Raw genomic sequence first — 12,774 nt, 5'->3', positions numbered from 1 at the left:
TCAGCGACAGAATATCACAACAGTTTTTCCAAAGTTGAGAAACTCTGATTCTTCAGAGTAACCATCATATTATATATGTTATGTTCTATACTGTAACTGCAAAGTCATCTGTACCATCCCCACAGAAGGCAACAGGTCATAGAAGAAAATTATGAATCACTCCCTGCTGACATTGCAAATACATACATGATATGGTGAAGTACAGTTTTTTAGCCCATAAACCTGTATAATCTCATTTAATCCAACAGAACAGCAATGCAATAAATCCTATGTTTGTGATACATTCTGTCAGAGAGGCCATAGTTTAACGGGATGTGACATGTTTTCTAAACTTTTTGCCCACCTCAGGTATACAATGGATGTGGACAAAACAAGAACATGACATCCCCTGTTCACTGCAGGTCAGGCCAAAATCACACACTCCTACACACAATGGTATGTGCCAAAAAGTGCCCACTATCACTTGCAGGTATTTGTTATCAGTCTGGCTACATCCTTCATTTCTCCATTTACTTGAAGTTGTTTTTCCAGTGATGTCCAGGGTCTCTTTTTGGGTGTGTGTGTGATTGTTTTGCATGGGATTGCTGTGCGGGTGTCAGATGAGCATCTTGGCCACAGCACAGGGAAATCACAGACAACAACAGAGCAGTATGAGACAAGGAACAGTGAAACTAAATGAGCTGCAGACACAACATGCGCTGAAATACAAGTAAACATCAGCATTGATTTGCTTTTCCTCCCTTGAAGACTGTGAGAGTTGACAGAATCAAAGCAGAGCAGAGATAAAGTTGGATTTTTATGTGTCAAGGTGAAAAGTTGTTGTTAGCGCACAGTTTTAAACTACTACCAGTCTTCTTATCCCAGTGAATAATTGATTAAAGCATCTATTAACCAAAACATCTGAGTGCGCCACAGAGAACAATTTAGCAGCTGAATCATTACCTTGTGGCTGAACAGCTGGTGTAGCTGTGTCGACCTTGGGCTGCTCTACAGGCTTGGTGGGTTGTGACGGCAAAGGTGTAGGTTGCTGTTGCTGCTGCTGCTGCTGCTGCTGCTGCTGTTGTTGCTGCTGTTGTTGTTGCTGTTGCTGTTGCTGTTGCTGTTGCTGTTGTTGCTGTTGCTGCTGTTGCTGAGTGGATGGGGTCGTACACGTCTCTCTCACCACCAGTGAGGTCGGCTTATCTTTACTGTCCTGAACCAGTCGAGAGGCCTTAGACGGGCATTAGGAACAAAAGGTGGAGGGAAAAACATGAGAAAAGTACATCTGAGACGGTCATAAAGAGACACACCAGGGGCTGTTAGTAATGTCAGTGACTAAAAAACTGAAAACCATTAGGCCTGGAAAATATCACACCAGTGGGAAAATATTACACCAGGAATCCCAAACTCAGAAGATTCCTTTCTAACATGTATGTCTTGGATTTGAGACGGATACCGTGGGTGTTGTTGGAACAGTAGTTTTTGTTTTGCTGGTTACTGCTTTCAACATACCAAATTCAAGGATGTGAACAACACAAAAAGTCAGGATGTTAAGTAGGACACAAAGTTATGCCACATTAGAAACAAACAGAGGACAAAAAAAGGAATCACATTATGCAATCATGGAAACACCTACAATGAACAATGTACAGTAGGTTATTGTGAGAGTGGGTTATAATCTCAAATGTAGTTATATGTAGAAATGTAGTTTATTTGCATATATCAAATTCATTTTTCTAAGCATCTGGGGGATCTAAACAATGCAAAAAATATATACAAACACTAACCATTTTTTTCTTATGATTAAGTTACAGTTACAGGAGCTTTCTTTAAAGACTGGCACAATGTTTTCATACAGTTTTAGAGCACAATAAACATTTCTTAAATGTAAATCTAATGGTATCATCATACTCGAGGATCATGGGAAGACCCCTGCAATTTCAGTACCTGTCTCGTGATGGTCCAACTCCCTGCCCGTCTTTACACTGACCTCAGATCTTTCCAAAGGTTTCCACTTTATCACTGATGCTAGCAACAGTCTGATTTAACTAAACTAAATGTAATGCGTTGTAGCTGCGCTCACCGTTGGCTGTATTTGAAGGTTGATGGCGGTGAGCTGGACGGGCTGAGCTTTGGCGTGGCTGAGGGAGGAGTGGAGGGCGTGGGGGCTGATGGTGGAGTGGAAGATGGTGGCCTGCTGGCTGGGCGTGGAGGGCTGGTGTGGAGCAGGGTTTGGGAAGCACGGGGACAGGGTGCTGCGATGGCTGAATGGAGGCTGTCTGCAGCAGCTGGCCCGTCGTCTTCTGGGAACCTTGACTCTGGTGGACCACGAACTGCTGCTGCTGCTTGTGCTGATGAACCAGGGAGTGCGGCTGAATCTGAGTGTACGCTGCAACAAAAACAACATTAACACTTACTTTTAAAAAAATTATTCAGCTAACTGCTAACACTTCTATGTCTTAAATACACTACTTGCAGAATACTTGCAAGCTAATTTACCCTTACTAAGTTCTTATAAGTTCTATCTTGTAGGATATCAGACTGCAGTCTCTCCACACATTGCTATTTCTGCAGCCACAGAAGTTTGTGGGTGACAGTGGAAAAAAAGAGGAGACACTCAAAGCAGAAGGCCAGAAGGCCATCAGGGTTTTTTTTTTGTTTGTAAGAGGACTGACACAGAATAGCCTTTAATTATTCTATTCTTCTCTAACCAAAAAACCAGTGCAGTTCCCCTTCCTGTATTTCCACCAGAAGAACCAGGGTCTAAATTAAGTTCCAGAAGATAGTTTTACACCCAAAAAAAGTTCCTCCTTGTGGATAAGTACTCTGTGAAGGGTCAGGAACTGCTGGGGTGGGGCTTGAAGTGGTTGCAGTGTTTTCCACAGTACTGTTATACACCCCGCATTTAAAAAAAAAAAAAAACAGCAACGTTTTCTTGCAATCAGGACGGAGCATCCCAAGAGAATTTATGACTGATAGACAGACAAATAAGTCCAGTCCATTTTGTACAAATGGCGTGAAAGGCAACCATTGAACTTTTGATACATCAGCAGACTAATTTGCTGAGTATTCCCAGGGTTTTATCTTTGGGGAAGTTTCTGGACATAACTTCCTCGGCAATTCAAGTTCCTGGACCTTTTGGTGCAACAGCATAAAAGGTTAGATTTAGATTTTTTTTTTTAAGGTTTATTTATGATTTTTTTCTGTCTGGCCAATTTGAAAATATCTATTATTTGAAAGTGCAGCTCAAATTATTTAATAAGAAAAGTAACTGTTAGTCACAGCCTTAATGATTAACAAGTATTGGACAATTAACAACTTTTACCACAATCTTATTGTCCTCTATAAGGTAATTCAGAACTATATCTAGAGTGCTGAACTGTGACTTGCTATGAACCATGACCATTATTTATTTCATGTGTGCTCACAACTGTCCAAACTCTGTAAATCAGAGGCACTGTGCCACAGGCTCGTAAACAATGAAAAATGTAGACGTCTGCACAATAGGGCTTGTTTTGTGGCGTTCCCTTCACCTGTGTGCCCCCTGTTGACAGGATGTAATATTAAAAGCTTGATGAAAGGTGCGCAGAGAGGCCCACTGCTGCAGTTCGGGCCTAAACATTACTCACAAATTGTTTCAAAATGGCCCGTCTCCACCTGTCAGTGCTGTTGTGGGCAAAAAGACATCCTGAGCTCATAACTTGCCCCGAAGCCCGAGACACAGCACATCAATCTTGTATTGCGAGAGTGGGCGAGTGTTCAGCGGAAGTAGCCTGAGGCTAGTCTAATATTAGAAGAGCAGAGCCAACTGTCCATGACACTCTTTACAGAGTTAATGTTGAGTCAGGAGGTTCCAGCCCCTCTGCTGCCTCCTTGATCTCTTCCAACTCCACCAGGAAACAATATGAACTAAAAGACTCAGTTTTATTACTAAAACTCTAACAAGAAATGCACAGAAGTACTATAAAGTAGCTGCTGCTGTATGAGCTGCGTGAATGTGGAGGTGTGTTTGGCGATTAAATAAATAAATCCCCCCCAATAAATCCAAGCATGGAAAACTGCCAAGTACATCAGCATTTGTCTCAAATCCCCATCGTCCTCACCCCCTCCTCCTCCTCCTCCTCCTGTTCTTTTCATGATGTTTTGTGTGGGATAGGCTCCATCTGGTTTCAAAGTTTCCCTGTGAGAGACTAACCGCAGTGCCCTGCTGTGGAAAATGGAGATGTTTCTATCCAGCAGAGTTTGCATGTCATTAGTCCCCTTAATGCCACAGGATCTGCTGAAAAGTGTTTTCTTTTTCACATGGTGAGACACAGTGGAACCCACCAACAGAAAATTTGGTTAGCTATGGTGCACACACACAGGGCCTTCGGTTAATATTTATAATGTTCAGAGTGGGATGGATAGGAGCCTTGGATAGGTAGGTACAGCCAGCAGCATGATAATCAAAAGGTGCTAGCCTATGAGATGGATCATACTTGAAAAGAAATTTTCACAGACACTTTAGGGAATAACAGCATCCATCAGTGCAGCAGCTACACCCAGGGGTGGCAAATATAATTGACTATTAGACACCTCATGATTTTCTCTTGAAAAATTCAGCAGTAATGCACAAACCTCCTTAATCTGAATTTTAAAGTAGTTAATTATAAAATGTGTTTTTAATTGAAGCGTATAGGAGGAACCACATTGTTACAGATGAAGAGAACAAATGTTCAATCAAGTTCCACCTTTAACTCTTTCTGGAACTTTAAACTGTCAAAGTCAGTAAGTTTCATCCTCTGGGCGCCATCTATGTTGCTTCCATCTCCATGACAACTAAGCCAACCCCATCCACTGATGGAGACCATTCAATATGACTGAATGGTCAACAACTGGTGGCCCTTATGAATCCTGAAATTTTAAATGAATATACTGTACTATAGGCTACCACAGGGACAACAGAGTATGTTTTATTAACAAAGACCTGCACTCATTATTTCACTGAAAACCTAGGTTTCTGTTCAATGTAACCAGTACTGGAACTAAAATAAAACAGTGGACAATAAAAACCAGACAGTAGCCTACATGAGAAAGGAAGTAAATCCACTTGGTGTCTTTCATGTTGGATACGAATCATTGAGCTGTTGAAAATGCGGTCGTAAAAATAAGAAAAAAACTACAGAAAACTTCTGTTCAAGAGTCAAAATGCATCAAGAACTGTAATAAAACTGCAGCACCCTGAATCAAAGTCTAATCAAATTGGGAAGTAGCAAGAGATTCCCAGCCCCAGTCTGAGCGAAGGAGGGGGATTTCTGAATCAGTGCAGCACACCGGATACAACCGGCCTTCCGCATGTATCCTGACAACTTTCTCAAGCCCCTAATGAGGAACAGAGAGAGGTCTTGGAAGAAGAGGAAGACAGGGGAATTCATTTAACTACTATTCCCCCTCAAGGTCTTGGGATTAAGGACTGGAATGACTCATGCCCCCCTCCCCGCCCACACACATATATGCAAGCATGCAATCTGCAGTATGTGGCACTGGCCTCCACTCCCTCTTGTATCTTACTCTATTTGAGCACAGTTGTGCAATGTCCTGAGGTTGAGGACAGTATACGTTCCTGAGTTTGTAGCACCAGGCCCTGGAAAATCCCTGAGTTTCCACATTCTCACTGGCTGCCGCCTTGGCTTTCTGTCATGAAACACATTCCAACCTAAAACAACAGACCAACAGCAGGCCTTGCGCCATCTTTCCTCACCTCAATACAATTCACAATCAGGCGTGCAGATACTTTATCAGATAGGGATTAGCATTAAGTCAACACTAGCTAAATCAGAAAAAACAAGGCCGTGTCTCGTGTTGAAATGAAAGCACAGTATCAGGGCCTCCTAATTAAAAGTTTCAATAAAAATAAGTGGAGGAGGAGCTCAGACTGTTAGAGTGAAAAGAAATAAAACCAATGATGGACTTCAGTATTCTAGCAGTGGTATTCTATACAGTGATTTAGGTACACTGTGACCCTTTAAATCCTTTGAATAAACTAGAGTGGATATTTTAAAATAGGGTCAATTATTTGTACAGTGAGAAAGTTTTACATCAAGTTTTGCTTTTTTCATTTTTTGAAAAAAAGGGTTACTTAAGCATTTAGTCTCTTGCCTTTCCAGGGTTTTTTATAATCATATTCAAGTGAAATTGGCAGCTGATATTGTTGCTAGCAGCTACATAATTTTGCCAAGACGCAGGCATCATGTGCAGGCCTGCTCTTAGCACGGTGCTTTTGGGGGTTCCCTGCTGTGGTTTTTATAGTAAGGTGGCTCTTTCCTGCCAAGAGGAGGCGATCAAACACTCAGCAGCAACAAGCCAGACAGCCTCAACATTGGTTTCCAGCCCAGTTCCTATTCAAGGGGAAGTGACTGACTCTTAATGTTTGTGACATTTACTGTAACAGAGACGTTGCTCCAAAATGCTCTGCCATCGTTTGGAGAGCTAGATGAAAACTGATGAGCAAAAATAGTAAAGCACGATTAATCACACCTCCTCCATCGTTGCTGTTCTCTCAGATCGGGCCAGACCAGTCTCTGGTGAATCACGTTAAACACGAATAAAGTAAAGATGAGGTTGATTAACAGTAGAGTTTCAGTAATTACACTATGGTTACTGATATGGTTAACATGAAGTTTGAGACTTCAGAAAAATTCAGAGCCCCCTTAATTCTTTATCGGCATATTATCTGTTTATCAGTTACTAAAGTTTTTATTACACCTTGAGGCAGTGGTAGAGGAAGCATTCAGACTTACTTAGAAATAATAAAAGTATGGAATTATTAGCAACGTAATGCACGACAAGTATCAAAAATAAAACGCAGCAGAATGGTCCCTGTCAGTGTTACTATATTACAGTATCATATACTGTATTATCAGGTGATTATTACCACTAAATTGACCAGCATTCTTTAATGTTGTAGCTGCAAATTTTAACTACTTTATGTATTGTTGTGTATGTATTGTCTCATAATAGATAGATTTTCAGTGTTAAATCTTAGTCTTAAATGTAACCAGTAATTACAGCTGTCAGATAAATAAAGTAAATACAATATTTGCCTCAGATATGCAATGGAATTGTAGTATAAAGTAGCATGAAGTACAGGTACCTCAAGACTGTACTTTAAGATTGTAAGGAATATCTAAATTTTGAGCGAAATTCATAATAATGAGCCAATAGATTGTGACAAGTGACATTAAAAAAGCTTTAGAAGTAATAAATAGCAATTTTAAATAATTAACTTCTCTTGTAATTTTCTACATTTTAACAACATTTCATAAAAGATTGATTAATTAGACACAGAGCCTGATTACAGCCAAGGTCATAGTCAGGGTGTGACCTTACCAACCAAAACAAACCACCAACCACCAACAAAATCTCTGGTTTCCTGCAATTTACTGGTTTGTCCCTTCTATTAGTTGTAACAAGACACAAAACATCAATCATGACAGTAGTAGTGGTTGCAATTTTAGATTTACGGGAGACAGTGGTGTGTCAGTGCAAAACGTTTTCTGTGATTTTAGCCTAGCAATTAAAATGCATAATGACCCCGGTTACAGTCAGATTGAATCCTGAGCTTTTATCCTAAAAGCTGGATCCTATCAGCCAGCCATACTGCGTCTTCTCCTCCTGATCCACAGCGTATTAACTCCCCAGCATCTCATGTGCACACCTGTCCCTCGTGGCCCGCTGCTATGGCAACGCATGTTAATTTTTTTCAGACAGAATGCAGCCAGACTTTCAGCTTCCATCCTCCCTTTCATTTTATGTGAATCCATTACTGCAACAAAGCAAGACACAGTTGTGCACTGACACATTCAGATAATCCCCACAACCCCACCCCTTCCCAGACACATGCCCCGAAACACACACCACACACACACACACACACACACACACACACACACACACACACACACACACACACATATCTGAATAGGCAGACAAAAACAACAGCATGCATTACCGCAGTGTACTGCAGCATATAGAAGGTTTACACTCCTGTACAAACAAAGTTCCTACTCCCAGCAGATACAAACACATACATTACATTCACACTTTCATATTTTTTAAGCTCATGTACTATCCACACTATAAACTATTTGATAAAAAGTGGTGTCTTATTAGGACCCTCTGGAGGATGAGATAATGCATCTGAAGGGACTTATCCTGCAAAGAAACTGAACTTAATTTGACTTAATCAGCTTGTACTGCTGGCATATTCACAGCCATTCACACACACACAAAAAAAAAGAAAAGAAAAAAAACAGCTGCTGACTTCCAATAACACAGTAAGTGGTTTATAAAGACTCTTGTGTGGCTTTGTGCCTTTCACAGCTTCTAGTTCACAAAGCAGCTTGACTGTTCCAAACACAACCCAACACAGTCTTTAATACGGCTGGTATCATCCCTTCAGTGACTGAACGGATTTGTGATGGAGGCCCTGACATGTCACACTAACAGCCGAGCGAAAGCAAAGTGTAAAAACTCTTTCCTCATCTAATCTTACTATAAACATGACAGCACATTTCTACTGTATATCCGACAGCGGCTTTACGCTCCACGTCTATTTTAAGGTTTTGAAATGTACATATGTTAGAAAAAAGAGGAGTGCAGCAGCTCGCAGACTCACCAAAAAAAAAAAACACAAAAGCCTCCTATGGAACACTGAGCCTCGGTGTACAGAAATAACGTAGACCCTCTAAAAAAGCAGATAGTTTATACATACAAACATACACACCATTTGTTCTGTAACCACTGTAGACAATGATGTGTCAAAGAATACACATACTGACAAGGGATGCACTGATCCAATATCAAAATTAAGGCCAACCTGGGTGAAATTTTAATAATGTATCACCTACAGCTTGTTTGATCGACCTGCAGATACCTGATCGATAAATATGTAAGGGAGACACTTAAGAAATTACATTAGTGAGCATTTATATTCGATACCCAGGCCAACTTGCATATTGCTTGTTTTGTCTGGTTTTGTCTGGTCAACAGTCCAAAACACAAATACTCAGTTTGCTGTCCTATAACTTGAAGCTTCATTGTTGTTGTGCCCTTGTACGTTGCATTAGATAAAAGCAACTGCCAAATGAGTAAATATAATGCAAAATGTATGACAAGGAAAAGCGGCAAATCCTCACATTTGACAAGTTGGAACTAGGGAATGTTTGGCATTTGTGCTTAAAAAATATTTTATGATGATTTATCAGTTTTCAAAATAGCTGTCAGTTAAGTGTTTATTAACTAATAAATTAATCAACTAATTGCTTCAGCTCTAATACCTATATCAGTAATATGTGTTATTTTTACTACTTAGGTGACATTTTTTTCTGCAGGGATCTGGGATCTGGGCTGTTCTCTTGGTTGGCCTCAGCTGCACAGGTAAGAGGCATCTACACATACATACTATAACATCATTTGAACTTTTCAGGCTGTGGGATTGCTGCCTTAACTTACCTGGAGCAATCAGAGGCTGAGCACCGACAGCCGTAACACTGCGGCTCATGTTTATAGCTCGACTTCTGTGACTGCTGCACCATCTCCCTTCTTCCCTCCATCGGAGAGGCTGTCGGAGGAGCTGGTCTTCCCCCCTGTGGCGGCCTGCGTCCCCTGGCTAGAATTCTTGATCAGTGAGGTGGGCTGGATGGGCACAGGGCTCTGCTTCAGACTGAGAGCCTGCAGAGTCTGAGTTTGAGAGGAAGACGTGGTCGCCCCCTGCTGGCCACGGATAGCAAGGTTCTGTACCTGATTCTGGACAGAAATGGGAGACACATTCACAGTGCTTATTAATGAAATGATATAACAGCCACAAGTGCAATATGTTTTTATCTTTGCATTCATTATTGATGTGCTAACTGTGTGAAAACATTTATGCTGCCATTTCACATCCTCTTCTTTCATATGTTGCGCTGACCTCTGATTTTATTTACAAAAGGGATCCGGTGCAGGCAGTGAACACTAAGTGAAAGATTGTACCTATATTTTAGTGAAAATAACTTCAGATGAGCCTACCTGAGAGGAGGCCTGCGTGGAGCTTTCTGACTGGACAGCCGTCACTGTGGCTGTTGGAGTGAAGATGAGCTGAGGGGACAGTGGAACAGCCCTGCCCAGGCTCCTGGCCACCTGCACCAGGTTACTCTGCTGCGCCTGAAAAACATCACACACACACACACACACACACACACACACACACACACACACACACACACACACAAACAAAAAGACAAAAAGACAAAAAGGAGAAATGAATGAGTGAGAATCTACAACAGGTGAAGCAAATTAATGGTAAAAACAAAGTCAGACAACACATGTAAGAGTATTTGTAAAGTGCACATACTAATACTGACACTACAGGTTCTAATTATGCACTTCCAATGTTTTGAACTTCTAACTAGTGAATGTGTCGAAAAACAAGCAATTGAGGAAATGACAATCTCTGAAGGGCTTAATTTAACACTAATTTAACACCAGAAGACTATACCATAAATAAAAGCCATGGCAATCTAAACTGACAAATGTGTTTTGCTGCCTGCCAGAATGATCAAACGCATCTGACAATGTTGTGTACTTGGTCGTAATGAGGTGGCAGGAACAGTCTGTGTGGCAGCTGCACAACTGACGGCAAATTGAAACCGACAAGTTACTCACAACCAGCTGTGCTAAAACAGACCAGTAAAGACTTTTTATTTCTTCAGCAACTCTTCAAAAACAACTGGATGTTAAGCTATAGCCAAGAGAACACCTGTGACCTCCGAGAAATGTTTTCTGAGCATTCATGCATATTCAAGCCATTCCCTTCTGTGTTTGTAATGAGCCTTTTGGGGCCGGACAGATTGTCCAGACCACCTACTCTGGTGGCAAGATGAGAATACAGCACACCAATTACTATGGCAGAGGAAGCAAGCATGCAAGCATGCATGCATGCATGCATTGCACACACACCAAGACAAGACAAAATACACACTCTCCAGAGAAAAAAACCCTGAGCTGGAGAGCGCTTATTTATTCAAACAGTATGTGTGTGCGCTTGTGTTTATTCATATATGCACGCTGATGTAAATGTGCCAGTGGCTACGCTCCTGGTGTCTGCAGTCTCACCATCTGTGCACGCAGGTACATCTGTGCCTGGCTGGCTGTGAGAGTGGGACTGGATGGGCTGCCCAGCAGAACAGCCTGCTGGGAAATACTGGTGGGGGTAGAACTAATGCTCTGGGCCCGGCTGATCAGCTGAGCTGCCGCTGGGGAGGTGGTCAGGTTGATCTATGAACAGAAGATGAACAGGATAATTAGGTTACACACCTTTATACTCCTGCTGATACATACATCAATACACCGGCGTCAAAACAACACATCAAATATACAAGACCCAGAATATGTAAAAAGTTTTTTTTTACCACTTAATACATTACCAAGAGGTGTTTCAATCTCTTATCTGTGTAAAAAAGACGCAGCACAGTGCACAGAGCTGCTAGTGTGGGGCCCAGTTTCCCTCAAGCATCTTGGTGCTAAAATCAACTTAGCTCCATGATAATCTAATGGACAAAGACAACTTAAACTTAAGAGGCTTTTAGAAGACAGGCCCAACACTCAAAACTGCACTTACCGTAGCCTGAGTAGATCCCGTTTGCTGAGATGAAGTGCCATTCTGTGAGGAGCTTTGCCGCCCAGCTGCGATACTGGCCTATTACAATGCAAGAGAGACAGAGAGAGGCACATCCTGAAACATGTCTTGCGGCAGGTCAACAACAGCAGCAATGATAATCTCTACACCATAGGGATGATTTGTTCCTGGCCGTTTGCTGACCTGCTGTACAGCGGCCAGGCTCTGGAGCTGAGCGGTGCTGAGGCTGTGCTGCTGCTGGAGGGCTGCAGTTTGCAACATAAGATGCTGCTGCTGAGCGGCGTACATCTGCTGCAGGTACTGTGCTGCCGTGTTGGGCTGTCTGTGTAGCGCCTGCTGGAACACCTGAATACCAAGACATACAGAGACAAAGATGGATGAGTAATGCATTCTGCACAAGAGATGAATTTGCATGTATTAAATTCTAAATGGGTCAGGAAACAGAAAACCAAAGAGTCAGATATTCTGCTACATATCTGTCCCAAATCCTGCATGAAATCAACACAGTGGTGTAAAAAACCAAAGGCCCTGTGCCTCTAGTGTGTGTGTGTGTGTGTGTGTGTGTGTGCGCACGCGCAACATACCCCTATCCTATATTCCCTAATCACACACCTGCTTCCAGCCATTCACATCACTCCCACACTGAAAGAACTGCCTACACTGTGTACAACTCTGCCTGAAGTCATTACAATGTATTTGCAGTCTTGCAGTCAAACTTTTCAGTATCAGATAATCTGCCTATGGCACCACAAACCTGAAGGCAAGAGAGGGGCAGTCAACACAAGGCAAGCAACACTGGCATTAGCAGCTAATGCGGCCTCCAACTATCTCCTTCAGGTTTAAGGCAAAACTGTTCCTTAGGCCACGTTTTATTTACAGGGAACTGTGCTTATTTGGAGTTGTTCAAAATACCACACTTAAAGGGTTGACACTAAACCAGGAACTGAGATAAACAATACCCATTCAGTACCATTTTAGTGAAAAAATCATCCTTCTCAGGGTTAGGATTAGGTTCTGGCACTTTACTATTGTTTACTATTGTTAGTGTGGCAGACGACATAACTTTAAGGGATATTTGTGATTAATCTGAACTAAAAATTGCATTCACTTTATATTTCTTACCCTCAATTTTATTTTGA

At 41.7% G+C, this 12,774-nt stretch overlaps 1 protein-coding gene across 1 annotated transcript in view; it reads right to left on the bottom strand.

The window, feature by feature from the left end:
- The window catches only part of phc2b (polyhomeotic homolog 2b (Drosophila)), a 34,490-nt gene that overhangs the window by 9,891 nt on the left and 11,825 nt on the right, over positions 1 to 12,774 (bottom strand). The window contains 9 exon segments of the mRNA XM_051074765.1: positions 943 to 1,210; positions 2,063 to 2,210; positions 2,212 to 2,368; positions 9,472 to 9,534; positions 9,537 to 9,765; positions 10,027 to 10,161; positions 11,113 to 11,274; positions 11,618 to 11,695; positions 11,819 to 11,980. Of these exon segments, the coding sequence (XP_050930722.1) occupies positions 943 to 1,210; positions 2,063 to 2,210; positions 2,212 to 2,368; positions 9,472 to 9,534; positions 9,537 to 9,765; positions 10,027 to 10,161; positions 11,113 to 11,274; positions 11,618 to 11,695; positions 11,819 to 11,980 (1,402 nt within the window).

This window comes from Lates calcarifer, linkage group LG12 (genome assembly GCF_001640805.2).
Source record: "Lates calcarifer isolate ASB-BC8 linkage group LG12, TLL_Latcal_v3, whole genome shotgun sequence".
Taxonomy (NCBI): Eukaryota; Metazoa; Chordata; class Actinopteri; family Centropomidae; genus Lates; species Lates calcarifer.
This window is presented reverse-complemented; position numbering and strand designations above follow the sequence as displayed.